This window comes from Myxocyprinus asiaticus, chromosome 27 (genome assembly GCF_019703515.2).
Source record: "Myxocyprinus asiaticus isolate MX2 ecotype Aquarium Trade chromosome 27, UBuf_Myxa_2, whole genome shotgun sequence".
Lineage (NCBI taxonomy): Eukaryota > Metazoa > Chordata > Actinopteri > Cypriniformes > Catostomidae > Myxocyprinus > Myxocyprinus asiaticus.
The window spans coordinates 24,681,681-24,697,550 of record NC_059370.1 but is presented as its reverse complement, the minus strand read 5'-3'; the positions used below and the strand labels follow the sequence as shown (position 1 = coordinate 24,697,550).

Below are 15,870 nucleotides of genomic sequence, written 5' to 3'. Positions count from 1 at the left end.
CTAGAAATGAACTAGCACTGCTACAAAAACGAAAGCCAAAATTGTAAAAATGGCATCATAGAGTTCAAATAATTTGCCATATTAGGATTTATCTGGGGGGAATGTTCAACATTATTGCAATACCACTGTTTAGTCTCTCTTCAATTCAGTCATCCTGAATCTAGGAATGCTCTTGAAAGTCTACAGCCCAATTCTGTCTGAACCCAAGTGCTGAGCTACAAATGTTTAATTTATGTACAAAAACCCTACTCAAATTGACTGTTTGGTGCACGAACCAATGTGAGGAGATAAGAAAATATCAAAGTACAATGAATCCACCAGTAAAAGGGGTGAACATGGGCTGAAGGGAGGTGGGACTGATCTAGAGGTGATTGGTCTGTCACCAAGCCAGAAAAGATCATAAAATGTGCAAACATCCTTGAGAACCGCTGGTTTGAAATAGAGGGAAAGACAACACTACTGCATGCTACATCATTTTAGCCATGAGTGGATGTCCATATTTTCAGCAGAAATTCTTGTATGTATTTTCAACTTTCACCATTTTATTGTACATATTTGAGATTTTAATATCCAAACATCAAAGGCACGTTCCTCTCTAAAATGTTGAGAACCATGTCACTACAATATCTGATCCATATCAACAATTTGTTAGAACTTTTACCTGTATATTGAATGCTATATGTCAATACCTCTTTTATATTACGTTGATGTACATGAAAATACAGGTCAGCTAGTCAGCAGCATTTGACAGAAGATGAGTGATAATGCTCAGACTGGATTTAACAAGGCCAGCAAAGGAGGACTTATTTATGGTGATGATCTGCATGTAACTGTTTGATGTGTATTGTAAATACAAGTATTATTATTATTATTAGGTATTATTAATAGCATTTGTTTTCTTTTATTAAATGAAAAGCATCCAAATATATAAGATTGTGTTAATTAGATGATTAATGAGCAATTTTGGAACTAAAAGTTTACTAGTGATTGACTGTCCACCCCATGTAATTCTTCCTTAGTTTCAATTTGTATCGCATATTACCATTGGAAATTTGTTGTTAATGATGTATTCCATGATTCGTGATTTTAATGGGAAACTGTAAATATTTATTTGTCCCATTTTGGATGGATACATTGAGCTTGGTTATTTGAGACTTTGTTTGGTTTACTTTCATTGACACATTCATTAGGGGTCCAAGCACAGAAGATGCAGGAACCCTATTGTATTTGTTCCGATTTTCTTATTATTTTTCGTGTTATAATTTGTTTGTTTTTTTTCTGCCTTAAAAGTGTCTGGGCATCAGAGACCATAAATCATAGAGATTCCAAACTTGGCAGGATGGTTCCAAATCCCCCCGACTACTCAGGCGTACAGACACACATCCTTCAGACACTAGGTGGCGCTATTGCGAATAAAACAAACAAAAATCACATTTGGGGCCATAAATGTTGAACCTTAAGAGCTAGAAACAAAATTCTTTTTTCCTCTGATTCCTTCAGAGTTTTACCCCCTGACAGAATTTTGCTCCGCCCCTTCGTTTTCCTGCTATTTTGGATTGTTTGAAAAAAATTCAAAATGAACTCGTCCTAGGCCGTTTGTTTGATCGGAAACAAAACCAGTGCAGAATTATTCAGAGTCCCAATATGAAAAGTAATCAAAGGAATTTTGAAATTCTGATTTATCGTCAAACGGTACGCCAAAACGTTCGTAGTGGGCATGTCCGTTTTACTAAAACAGTTATAACTTTTGAACGGATTGAGGTATTATCACCAAATTTGGTAAACATATGTATGGGCTCATGCTGAGGTCACACTAAATATTTCACACATTTGCCTCTTGGTGGTGCTATAATAATTAAAAAACTAAAAATGGCTCTAACTATGGGACCGTTGGTCCGATCGACTTGAAATTTTGCATGCACTGTCTTTGTCCAAGGTGCCATCAAGGTCTATGAGTCAATTTGCATATCTTTAAAATCATGGCCGCCATCGACCAATCAGCTTTCAGCAGCTTTTATATAGGGTTAAATAAGGCCAATTGGAACTAAACTTGGTATGCCTATTTGTCTCTTGGCCCAAGAGGTCTGTGCAAAATTTGACAAAAATTGGCCACCTGGAAGCGCTATTGCGTTTTACATGCATGTAAATTGTTGTATATACTACTGTTTAAAAAAGAAACACGTTATTCAGACCATGCTGTAAACCTCCTCATTCTAAACAACTTTCCCTTAAGCACCATTGGTTTGAAACAAAACGTTCAATAAATACTTGAGATTATTTTAAAAGATTACTTTTTCGAACTAGTTGTAGGCTGTTCGCCCGATTGGAACCAAACCAACATTCTCTGGAGTCCCAAAATGAAAAGTTATCAAAGGAATTGTAAAATTTTAATTTATTGTCAAACGGGATGCCAAAATGTTCATAATAGGTGTGGCCACTTTTACTAAAATGGTTATAACTCTTGAACAGATTGAGATATTATCACCAAATTTGGTACACTTACGTATGAAGTCATTGCGCACCTCTGCCTCTTGGTGGCGCTATAATGGTTAAGAACAAAAATGGCTCTAACTAAAGAATCTAGAAATTTTACATGCAGTTTATTTGTCCAAGGTTTCATCAAGGTCTATGAGGACAGTCGCATATTTTGAAAAACATGGCCGCCATCGACCAATCAGCTTTCAGCAGCTTTTATATTTATCAATTTGTATAATTTGGCATCCACTGGATCATTTCTGTCAATTCTGATTATTTTGGTTATATCTTCACATGTGCTTGGACCCCGATGATTGCCGCTTGTGGCTATATTTAATTTTTGTTATCCCCAGCTGGATAAAATTGTGACATCTCAGGTGCTTCAAAGTGAACTGAAGGGAAACAAGATCCATGACGAACATCTGTTCATCGTCACACATCTAGGTAAGCCACACAAATGCTCAAAACAGCCTTTGGGCAAATCAGCCTTAGCCTCTCTCCAATGAATGCTTCTAAAACACAGCAGGCAAAAAAGCTCATTTCCCTATTTATAATGCTGAATGTTGACAAGTTTCAATGCAACCACAAATAGGAAAGACTAAATCAATCACTCAACCATAATGCATAATGTAATGCATGTTATTTATGTTCTTATCAGTTTAACAATTGTGTACTATCAAGCATCCACCAATGTTGTGACACATCTAAACATTTCAAATCATTTTATTTTTCAGTAGCTATCTAATGTTTAAAAAATGTTTTAGTATTGCAGAGTATAATGACATTGCCCTTTAAGGCCCCTCTTTACATTTACCTTTAAGTGTAATCACTTTTTATAGGTAACCTGAAGAAATAATTAACTCTATCTATTGCAGCCTATGAACTGTGGTTTAAACAAGTTCTTTGGGAGCTGGACTCAGTGGGAGAAATCTTCATCAGTGGGCATGTGAGTAGGCCAACGGCAATGGATTAAATATTAAAGCGGGGTACCAAACCAATGTCCTTAGATTCCTCTTTGTGTTACGGGGTCATAAACACCTATGCAATATCTGATTTATGCCCCTTTTTCCTGATTCGACAGGGCTTGCTTTTAATTGTTTAAAAAAAAAAAAAAAGTATATAAACTTGAATATAAAAGTTTAATAAGTCACCAAATAAAAATAAAAAAAAAGTACATTTTTAATGAGAATATTTCATTTGGCACTGATGATGGATCAAGCTGATAGTAATCCTAGACAAGTTCACTTAACTCCTAAAAAGTTAAATTTTGCTTTGGACTCAGCTTAGTTGTGTTATCTTTTTGCTTTGACTCAAGTTTCAACGATTATACATACATATATATATATATATATATATATATATATATATATATATATATATATAATTTTTTAACACATCCTTGGTAAATAAAACCTCAATTTCTTTCAAAAACATACAACTTGATTACAAACTTTTTAGCAGTATTGCATAATCCAGGGTTTTAAAAATATTTGTGATATCTGTATATTCAAAGCATCAAATTTACATCTATATATGTGAGCAAATTAAGTTCACTAGTTATATGTGAGGGCATTTCTAGATGATGATGAAAAGCAAAAATTACAATCCAAACTATCTAGTGTATATGTACTACTCTTAAAAGAAAATTTGTGCATACAGCATGATGCTGCCACCTTCAGTCTAGTTTAAGATACTTCCACTTCAGGGACATAATAAAGACTTAATAAAGGTATCTAAATGTTCTTCATATTTCCACAGGTCCGTGATGAGCGAAACATGCTCAAAGTTAACACTCGCATCAACAGGATTGTGATTATATTTAGACTACTGCTGGACCAGTTTGCTGTTCTAGAAACCATGACTGCCTTAGACTTCTTTGACTTTAGGTAAAATTTATTTAATTGTCATTATTGCAGATACTGCCAAAACAAAACAATGAAAAGCCTCTTTACGAATCGATTACTGCAAACAAGTATTCCATTTCCTAGTTAACAGCATTTCTTGGACAAGAGTGCTATTGGAAAATTTAACTACTGCTCAAGAGACGAGGGTTAGCAAACTCAGTAAATAAGAATTTGATGGTACTAATCTGTTAAATCAATGGCAATGGCAGTGTTTATCTTAATTGTATTTAGCTCAATTGATCTGTGTGCTTTTGTGCACAGGGAATATCTCTCGCCAGCCTCAGGTTTCCAGAGTCTGCAGTTTCGACTGCTGGAAAACAAGATTGGGGTTCCACACAACCAGAGAGTTCCCTACAAAAGAAGGCATTACCGGGACAATTTCCGTGACCAAGAAAGTGAGCTGCTTCTTCACTCAGAGCAGGAGCCCACTCTACTTCGGTTAGTGGAGGTATAAGGCATCTACAACAGAGGAAAATAAACAACATTTCTGCAATAAGTAATGCTGAAGAGACATTATAGCAGTCCAGTCAAGAATACCACACATTACATTTATGAATTTGACAGATGACAGCATCTTAGTGTGCATTTAATATACACAATAACCATTTGAATTTACTGGACTTCTTTGCAGGTTATTGGTATTCATAGAGGAAAAAGTTAAAAAGCACAACCATTTTTAATATCAGGTCAGGATCAAACGACTGATTAACATTTTCATCCTGAATCAATATTATTTTAGCAATGGCTAAAGAGAACTCCAGGCTTGGAGGAAGATGGCTTTAACTTCTGGTGGAAACTGCAAACCAATATTTTTGAAGAGCTCAGGAAAGAGAAAGAAAAAATAGAGGTTTGTTGGGATCCCTTTATAATTATACACAATTCGCAAATGTTGTAAATCAATGAACAACTAATTTCAGAGAATTTGTGTTTGCCTAACAGCAAAAACCAGACTCAGAGATGAAAGAAGAGATGATGGCAGAGTTCATTAAGCAGAGAGACATTTTCTCTTTGATGAGAAGAGACATGATCACTTAGTACAGGTGAGCAAATCTCGAGACTCTGCAGATAATCGGTACGTCAAGTGATTTTAGCTGTTACATAAAATAAAAGAATATCTTGTTCTATCTGTACAGGTCAGAGGAGGCTGTCCTATAAGGCACTACAGGAAGCCCTGATGATCTACTTTTAAAGGTAATTCTGCTGTTCTACACAAAACTTGATCCATTAAACTTTGCTATTCAAATCTAAACAAATTAAAGGCATTTCCTTTATTTGCTTAATACGTATAAATAAGGAGAAAGCATGTTTTATGTGTTTTTTCAAATTCAAGATCAATGAAAATTCCTTCAGCTCATCTTAACTTTATTTACCTTCAGAGAGGAGCCTCGATATCAGGTTCCGTTTCAACTTCTGACATCTCTGATGGACACTATCACCCTCATGACAAAATGGAGATGTATGTAAAACCACTGAAACTGAGCAAATGTGAATTTCATTGCCATCACAGAAAATACAGAACAAAGGATTTTTTCCCCCATGCATTCTGAAAATACTTTTACTTACTGCATAATTTATACCTGAATTTTCCCTTAAAGAACCATGTTTGTATGGTGCACAGAACGATTGGCAGCAAAGCTAGCACAGGTGGCTCATCAGGCTATCAATATATGTGCTCCACTGTCAGGTAGGTCAAATAATCCGAGACAAACCCAGTTTTATACAGAAGCACTCTGCATGCTTTGGCTTCAGGAGTCTCTGTTATAATTATCCAAATAAAACATAATGCTTCAAAATTGTCTGAAATGTACAGCACTATGTAAACAAAAGTTCCTGACAAGTCTTATTCAGTCTTAGATTTGACAACGAGTGTGTTGTTTCAGTGATCGTTACAAGTTGTTTGTGGATCTGTTTATCCTGGCCATCTTCCTGGTTCCAAGGGAACAGGTTAAGCTGAAACCAAACGAGCACAGCTTCCTGTACACCGCTGAATGCTGTGACAGCTCCTACTGCAGCAGTAACAACTCAGACTAAACAGGGATGAAGAAACTGATGGGCAAGGGGTTTGCAGACTATGAGAAAAAGAAAAACGGGATCAAAATGTACTTGAAGCCTACTTAGCAATATTTATGTCTAATACTGCATTAGTACAGTAATACTTCATATACTGTATACCATCATCAGTAAATGATAGAAAGAGAAGCTACATGCCATGCTAATTTTATGGATGTTTCAGAATTCCACTCTTCTAACCTTGTGAATTGAAGCATGGTGTCACCATAATAGCTAAATCAGTGATACTGTTGATGCACTTGTGTATATAGTCTATATAATGTAATATATCAATTGTATGTGAGGTTAAACAATTTAATTTTGTAAATAAATATAAAACACATATAAAGACAAAGATAGTTCTTGTTTATTAAAGAAAATTAGAGTCTGTTTCCTGTCAAAATATGTTCTTGGATATAATAGGTTTTATACTCTCAATTTAATGGCATATAATTCTTGCAACAAATATACTAAATACCAAAAAGGTAAAAAATAAAATAAAAAGTAAACTTTGTAGTTACAGAAATTTACAAAAGCAGATAAAGTCTGAATATCTGGTACATCCTGTATTAATACCATATTGCCTTTCCTTTATATTACATTAGTTTTCACATATAATAATACAGTGGTGGACAAAAATATTGGCACCCTTGGTAAATATGAGCAATGAAGGCTGTGAAAAAAAAAATCTGCATTATCCTTTTGATCTTTCATTAAAAAAAAATCACAAAAAACTAAACTTTAAATGAAGCAAAACAATTGAAACTGGGGAAATATCTCATTATTAAATACATTTTTTCTCCAAAACGCATTGGCCATAATTATTGGCACCCTGTTATTCAATACTTTTTGCAACCTCCCTTTGCCAAGATAACAGTTCTGAGTCTTCTCTTATAATGCCTAATGAGGTTGGAGAACACCTGGCAAGGGATCTGAGACCATTCATCTGACCATAGAACCCAGTAGCATTTGAAGATCCAGTAGTGTCTGGCAAACTGAAGACGCTTGAATTTGTTGTTGGATGAGAGCAGAGGCTTTTTTCTTGAAACCCTCCCAAACAACTTGTGGTGATATAGGTGATGTCTGAGATATATATATATATATTTTTTTTAGACTTTGACCGCAAGACCCAATTAATTTCTGCAATTCTCCAGCTGTGATCCCTGGAGATTATTTGGCCACTTGAACCATCCTCCTCACTGTGCGTGAAAAAAATATAGACACACCTTTTTTCCCAGGCTGATTTTTAAGATCTCCAGTTGATTGGAACTTGTTAATTATTGCCCTGATGGTGGAAATGTCATTTTCAATGCTTTGGCTATTTTCTTATAGCCACTTCCCATTTTGTGAAGCTCAACAACCTTTTGCTGCACATCATAACTTTATTCTTTGGTCTTTCCCACTGTGATTGATGAGTAAGGGAATTTGGCCTGTGTGTTACCTCATATTTATACCCCTGAGAAACAGGAAGTCATGGCTGAACAATTTCATGTTCCTAGTCAACCAGGTGCACTAAAAAAAATGTCAAATATGAATGGGAATATACTTCAGATATATTTTACTCATAAGAATTTCTAGGGGTGCCAATAATTGTGGTCAACGTGTTTTGGAGAAAAATATTTATTTAATAATGAACTATTTCCCCTCTTTCAATTGTTTTACTTCAATTAAAGGTTCGATTTTTCTGAATTTTTTGAATGAAAGATAAAAAGGATAAACAATGCATATTTTTTTTCACAGCCTACTTTGCTCATATTTAACAAGGGTGCCAATATTTTTGGCCACCGCTGTATATCTTTTTTCACATTTTCTTTTATGAATTCACTTGCATGTCATATGTCAGTGCAATGTCATGCTAATACAAAGATTTAACTGCGTAGTAAGTGTTCTGTTATTCTCGAGAAGTTAAAACATTCTTAATAAAATTATGTGGTTAGGGTGTGTTTCATAACTAACATGAAGAGTCAGAGATTATTTTGGGCTGTTGTAGCTGGGATTAGGAATAGGGGAATTAGCTCAAGTGTGGACCTATTTTGCTTTGCATTCAAGAGGCAACAGGATTTGTTACCCACATTTCCCATGAGAATTTTTAGAATTCTCAACAGCTACAGTACACTGGAGAATCAAGCCAGGTTACTGTCCCGATGCTGATATTTTAAAATATCGATTTGTCACTTGCTGATCTCTGAAGTATGAAGATTATCAACACAGTAATTATACAAAAACAGCAGCAACATTCTCTGCAATGCCTAGAAAAAGGAAAAGAGGAGAGAAAGAACATAAGAAGTGTCAATCACTCCATAAAATTACCTTTTTTTCTCATTTGACATTGTGCAAAGACATTAATGAGACAAACATTCATGATCGCCATCTCAAAATAATCTCACTACATAATTTCCAAACGATCCCATATGCATTTTAGAATTAGTTTTTTTTTTATATTGCAGACATTATTTTGGCTTATCCAAAAAAGACACTGCATGAATTTTTATTAATGCACACAAATGTCTCTTATATTCTTAAAGTGCCAGACAGCATTGCACGTATCACTTAAATGGGTAAACTGTGGCTGTCAGTATCAACAATGTAAAAAAGGCACTGAATTTGAGTAATTAAGATGAACTTACCACACATATTGTCCCCTTTTTTAATGTAAACATAGCCACTGTCACCCCATGAGGTTCCCCATGAATTGCGTACTATCCAGTATGGCACTTCCCCTATGGTAAAATATTAAAATGTATCAGAGATTACAATTGCATCAACCTTAAATAACTATAATTTAATGGGAAAATTATTAATAACAAGTGAACCAATGAACATTTTAAGTAAGGGATGATGTACTGTCAGCTGGTTGTTTTCGCAAAATAAAACCCTGACAGGGTGATCAGGACCCTGGTGCTTATTACACGGCTACTAATCATATATATAAATACATGAACATAAAATATTGATTTGCATTGAAATTATGTGAGAAGAAATAAATCAATGAACAGCTGAAATCCACCTCCAGTTTGCATCTGAGTTCTTTTGGTGTTTATTTTGTAAAAATTATCATCTCACTCATTATCCAGCCTATTACAAGACTACTCACCAAATAAACAAATAAATGGACATTAAACATTGATTTGCATTGAAATTATATAAATAAGTGACAAGAAATAAATCTGTGAACAGCTGAAATCCAGCTCCAGTTTGTGTTTATTTTGTAATTAATTAACGCCTGACTGCTTTTTATTTAGATTATGCATCTAATTACAAGATTACTTGCCAAATAAATAAATAAATGCACACGAAACATTGATCTGAGTTGAAATTATTTTATTAGCTTACTTGTAGTGATTGCACAGTGATCAGAGAAGCAGGAAAGATGACTTGCAATATTACCAGATGAGCAGTCAACGTGGCTGTGCGGTTGTTACTGAGCAATATCAGACTGCTAGATGGCGCCATTGACCACTCAGATTCAAGTACAGTATTCCAGAGAGCCGTGTAATAAGACTAAATATCAAACCAATTTTAGTGGTATTCTGTCATACAGTATGACATAAACAAAATGTCAGTCTTTTCCTTCAAATCCCAAATGTCAAACTGAATAACTGAAATAACACTGGTGTTCTTTGTTCAAGCTTACGGTGTGACACTGAACACTACTGTCTCTGCCTTTGTTTAAACCAGATTAAACCTGTGGACAGCTTGCTGATTATACCGCAGAAACATTAGGCAGTTTTTCTTGGATGTTGGCAGACAGCCAGTGTTTGCCAGTGTCTGCCTAATTTTGTCCTGACAGGACGTTATCCATGAAGGCCAGTGCTTTAAACTTTTATATGCTCTGCAGCACAAGCAAAGATTGTGTAACAGTCCGTGTCTGTATGTGTGTGTGTATATGTGTGTGTGTGTGTGTGTGTGTGTGTGTGTACCTGTGGTATCATAACCTGTGATCAGTACAGCATGGTTGGCATTGTGGCTTGAGCAGTGGTGTTGAATGATGCCACCCAGGTAATCCTGCCAGCTTATGGCATCAACAATGACAACAAGAGGCCCATGTTCCACGAGTATACTCATCATCTCCTCTTCATGTGTCCTAGAATAAAACATCAATTCCTTTTTAAACAGGCCAACATGGGGTTAGTTAAACTTACTTTAAATGCAACATTTAAAGTAAGATGCACTGATACCAATTTTTGAAGACAGATACAAGTACCTAGTTTTAGGTATCGGCCGATACAAAGTACAGATACAAGTAGTTTTGTGTTTGAATACGTATGACATTCTATTTGTATCTGATTTCTTGATATAGCCAATATTAGTGTTTTCAGTTATTCAAAATTATATTTTATGAATACTTATCTGGGCTTTCACGAAGTGGACAGTCCGGTCTTAATTTTGATTGACTGTTCTGGGTTTGCTGCGTTGAGCCTCACAGAGTTTGACTTTGTTTGATCGCTTTATCCTGTGTTGTTGTTGGGCTAAGTAAAAATGACAGTTTGTAGCGTCTTCTTTACACATAACACATATGAAGCTCTATTTTCGTGAGAGCGCTAATTCTAATCGCAATTTTCGTGCCAGTGCAAATCGCAAGTGGGTGTGGGTGGGAGTGTTTGCACTATTATGGGTATATACACGCAAATATGTATGATAAAGAAGAGGCGCAAAGCGCAATTTGCTTTTTTCCTGAGAAGTCATTGCACTAAGACGTTTGAAAACTACATCTTAACTCAGCGCAAAGTTCAAACTCAGTTCCTGCATTTGCAGTTTGGAGATTCCACCAGCTGGTGTTAAGTCCATGTCTAAACTCTGACAATACAGTGGAACAATAAATTATGTCCCTGATGATCAGAGTTGTATTCAACTTATATGAAATAAAGATTTATGAGATTTGTGTTTAACTATAGGTCATGATTTATTTTTCAATTATTATTAATATGTTTAAATTTACAATTGTATTCATGATCTAATTTGTAATGGTATTTTTCCACCTGTTGTCATGCAGTGATTTTTAAGTCAATGCAAAATGGGTCGGTGGAAGAAGATGGAGAGAGTAAAATGTTTGGAATTGGTATGATTTTTCTTACCACTTCATTATTTTGATTATATTTTCGTTTTAAGTGTATTTTCAGTTTAGAAATATTTTTGATTAAATTTTTTCGTGTTTCAATAAATGAATTACATTTTTCAAAATCAAATTGACCGGTAGAAGTGAAGTGCGTGCTGATACAATCACTGTTAATACTAGCCATGATTTGTGTGTCAGTAGATGAAAATGATTAATAATACTTACATTCTCTGTAATTTTCTTTTCTTGTTGTTTTTAATCTGTCATAATGACGGAAAACTTTTGGGATTTTACATTAAAAAAACATGGATGACTGACAAGAGCTTGGGAAAGAGAGAACACCAAAATGTTTCTCATGTTTTTAAACTGGTCTTAGAAGCACCAGGCGACCACTTCATTATGTTAATGTCCTTGTACTCTGAAATATGAAAAGATGACACTGACACCAAGTATGAGTATTTACCCCCCTCGATACTAATATTAAATATATATCAGGGTCAGAAATTAACAGGGCTGAAAATACCCCAGATATTTCAGATGTGAAGGCACAAACACCTCTGTAGTGAATTTTTCAGTTTTTTAATCCAATATCTAACATTTACTGTAATATTACATAATATTCTATTCTAGGCCTATCAAGTGAGGGATTTAGTGACTGTCAGATTTCTGCAGTTGCTATTTATAAATATATAAACAGCTCTAAAAACACGACTCCAAACCTTGATTACACCCGAATCTAAATTGCTGGTAGCCAGTATAAAGCTGTATAATAACACAGGGACTGGCCAATAAATTAACATATACACTAGCAGGGCATTTATTTTGATATGACATCTGGTAAATTATTTACAGCTAATTTTGTCTTTGGCTTTGATTTTCTAGGTAAATTGCTTAGACAGAGAATTTATTTTAATTAATAGATTTATTTGAAGTATTTTGCATTAATTGATGGCATGTTGTGCATTTTTTATATATGGGTAGAAAAATTATAGCACATAAAGTTAAGGTATTGCCTCTTAAAAATAAAGTTCATTTCTGACAAATTGACAATGGTATGCAGTTAAACACAGAGTGACATTTGGCACAATTTCATGACAACAAAACACAGGTCGGAAGTGCTTTATTTGGTAAAATGACCAGCAGTATGTGAACTTTGAGAGTCCAGTCAGGGGCCGTACTGCACCTGACCCTGAGATGCAAACAGAGTTGACCAGCACAAATGAGTAAGCATAAAACTTAGGCCCACTTCCCAGCCAGATTTCAACCTTTAATTTGAATAGTACAATCATTCCAACAGGCTGTATAAAGAACTTTAGCCATATTTAAAATGTATCAATTTCACTGCATTAGATAACAAAATACTGTATTAAACCAAGTGGCATCTGCAAAAATAAATAAATAAAACCTTTTTCTCTTTTCTCATTAACTGGTCTCGTGGACATGGGCACTTACACTGAAAGTGTCCAAATATTTTTGTCTACATTTTACCTATTGTTTTATGATCTGAAACATATTTATTTATTTTTTTTGGATGAAATGTGCTTGTGCTATCATTCTTTAAAATAAATGCTGCTTGTTTAAATACAGTATTTTGTTACATAATGCAAAGACATTCGTACAATTTTAAGCACAGTTCAAATGTCCAAACCCTTTTTGGGGCCACTGTACCTGCATGCTCATTACCTGAAGTCATGAGCAGAGTAATTCTTCACTACCACTCCATCATGAGACTGAGGAAAGTACTGGCAGATCCCAGCCACAGCTTTGTAGGGATACTCTGCCTGGTTTACCAACTTCAATTTGGTCTGAAATTAAAATAACAGGAAAGTAGGATATACAGGAAAAATCAACATGCTCCAATTTTATTCAGACTACAACAACATGAGAGAATGGGAGGGCAGATGCTTTTGAAATCAAATGAAGCAGTTGCACACCTGTGTGAGCCAGTACAGAGCTTCATCAGGGGATCCACCATTGCAGCCCTGGTTATTGTAAGAACAGTCTATTACTTGCTGTACACTGAGTTGCTGTAGTTTTCCACCTTCTTTGGCAGATACTGATTCAATGGCTCCCACCACACTGAAGGCCCAGCATCCTCCACACTAAAGGCAACAGCAAATGCACACAGAGTGAACCCAGTTTCAACATTTACACATTACTAAGAAAAAATCATATATTTGCCGAAGAAAACATGCTTAAGTTCAGAACATTTTCACAAGTTTTTGAAGTTACCATTTGTTAACAGACATGGTAAATGAATGTCAAGTAGGTTTTTCTACTCAAAGCACTATATTATAGGTCAGAAGGAATAATACAACCAACCTAAAACCTCTTTAATTTACAGGTTGTTGAAAATCCCTTGATCTGTTAGCTTTCTTATTTAATAACTACATCCTACCCCCTTCTGGTTTTGGACTGGTCCAACAACTCCACTGTCCCTCCAGTCAAACCTTGGTGGATAACTCGTCTTAACATGGATACCAGGTCTGTTGATGTCAAACTTTGGAGCTGCCTCAGCCTGGACTGTGAGATAGCGCTCTGAGAAACAAATGAGAACAGTCAGTTGCCATCATACAAAGAGCACTCATCTGTAAGCATGTGAGTGCACACACCTGAACATACTTACCTTTGAATTGTTTTGGAGATAAATCAGAGAACTGGTTGATTCCATACCTGGCAGAGTTGTTTGATTTCTTTAGCACTGAGTTCAGAAGCGCATGTCTCTTAATTGAATTCTACATTGAGACAAAACAAGGACGCACAATGACTGGAGGCACCTTGTGCAATAGGTGAGATGTTTATCACATGAGGAAATGTTTCATATGACACAAAGTGACATAATCAAATGTCCTTATTGGCTTAGGCTATTTCTTAATAATTAAAATAAAATAAAAATGTAAAGATCAGGATTTTCCAATCAATCAAGGCCAGAAACAAGCCATGGCAGATGTTTACATGTAAACAAAATTAATCTACTCTCCTCTGTGGTCTAAAATCAAATAATTTCTACTAAGTGGATGTGCTTCAAAAATATATTGAGCATGCTACCACAAAGAATTTTGGGCATCATATGCGTTTTCTGAGTCGCCTAACTCGCTCACACACAAGAAAATATTTATTAAATACCTTAGGTTTTATTTTTTTTTAAAAAAGCTAACTTTAATTTCTACAGACTAAGGGGCCGTTCACACAGAAATCATTTTTGAATTGGTCTGCGCTATCTTTTTTTTATTATTATTATTATTGTTTTCCTGTCTTAACATATGCTAAACGAACGTCTTTGAGCATTGCGCCACATCCACCTAATTTTTTTTCAGCATCCCTTGCTTCTCAGCGTCATGTTTTTAAAGACGCCGGGTCAAGTTAAAAAGAACTATTGAAAAATGTGTTTTGAGACACCCACGTTCATGGCGCTGAATCTAACTTTTTAAGTGCAAGGAAGTGTTCGTTGTGAACGACCCCTAACACTCTAGGATTATTAATCAAATTATTTAATTTATTTATAAGTTAACTTTCCAAATTAGGATGTCACAAAGGATTTGTTTTTCATATTTAGCTAACTACTGGGGACAAATCTGTCCCCAAAGTAAACCATACTCCGCTGCCTAGGCATGCGCCTACGATACCCAAAAATGCTGTCTACGAAGGGAGCTCACCAGATTATGAAACACGGTCATTGTCTCTTCTCCACCGTGATGTGTTTGAAACACATACATATCTGTGGGATATTATTTTTTTTTTAATGAAATTTTTGTATATTAAAAGTACCTGGAAATGTATTCGTCCCTCAGAAAGCTCCTCATTACTGTAAATTCGACCGTACTGTTGCTGAAAAGACATAAATCGCTGTCCTCCCTCCGTCTGATTTCTCTTCATTAATTCGACACTGTTGGACCAGTGAAGCAGTCCGTGGCAAAGTATCAAACCAACAAACGTTGAAGTAAACGCCATTTACAAAAAGTCATAGGTAACCATTCAGTAAATCATTTCGCGCACTTTCGTTTCGCCACATGAGTTTCTGAGCTAGATTATTTCCCCCTGCATGTATCCGGGATGCGTGTTTCTCCAGCAGAGCACTCTATTACCCTCTAGCGGCAAGATTCAAACTTTACCTGGGAACGTCCTATTCGAACACACTTCTCTTCAACAATGTTTTTTTAGGCAAATAATACAATGAAGTTCATGTCATGGGTGTAATAAACTTGATCGAAAGAATCACACAAGAAACAAATTAAATGAATATTCCTGGTTCAATACAAGTTCATCTTAAACCAAACTTTTGGAATAATGTACAGATTTTGCTCTTATGGAAAGAAATTGGTACTTTTATTCACCAAAGTGGCATTCAACTGATCACAATATATAGTCAGGACATTAATAATGTGA

The 15,870-nt window shown here is 35.3% G+C and overlaps 2 protein-coding genes across 5 annotated transcripts; one reads left to right on the top strand and one right to left on the bottom strand.

The window, feature by feature from the left end:
• Positions 1–374: 374 nt before the first annotated feature.
• On the top strand, positions 375–6,777 carry tdo2a (tryptophan 2,3-dioxygenase a). 4 transcript variants are annotated; one of them, XM_051658273.1, is made up of 11 exons: positions 375–517; positions 2,829–2,919; positions 3,351–3,421; positions 4,234–4,361; positions 4,641–4,827; positions 5,119–5,226; positions 5,319–5,419; positions 5,513–5,570; positions 5,756–5,835; positions 5,975–6,063; positions 6,260–6,777. In XM_051658273.1, exons 1-7 carry the CDS (start codon positions 464–466, stop codon positions 5,412–5,414), a joined length of 735 nt encoding a protein of 244 aa, XP_051514233.1. In that variant the 5' UTR covers positions 375–463; the 3' UTR covers positions 5,415–5,419; positions 5,513–5,570; positions 5,756–5,835; positions 5,975–6,063; positions 6,260–6,777. The 4 variants fall into 4 exon arrangements, with proteins under 4 accessions (XP_051514233.1, XP_051514232.1, XP_051514235.1 ...); XM_051658275.1 differs by adding an exon at positions 726–812 and having other exon boundaries at positions 450–517; positions 5,756–6,777; XM_051658272.1 differs by having other exon boundaries at positions 5,756–6,777.
• Positions 6,774–15,547, bottom strand: ctso (cathepsin O). Its single transcript, XM_051658271.1, has 8 exons — positions 15,253–15,547; positions 14,111–14,219; positions 13,883–14,022; positions 13,419–13,586; positions 13,168–13,289; positions 10,349–10,512; positions 9,056–9,148; positions 6,774–8,677 (listed from the first exon to the last, which is right to left on the bottom strand). Exons 1-8 carry the CDS (start codon positions 15,433–15,435, stop codon positions 8,643–8,645), a joined length of 1,014 nt encoding a protein of 337 aa, XP_051514231.1. The 5' UTR covers positions 15,436–15,547; the 3' UTR covers positions 6,774–8,642.
• Positions 15,548–15,870: the final 323 nt, after the last annotated feature.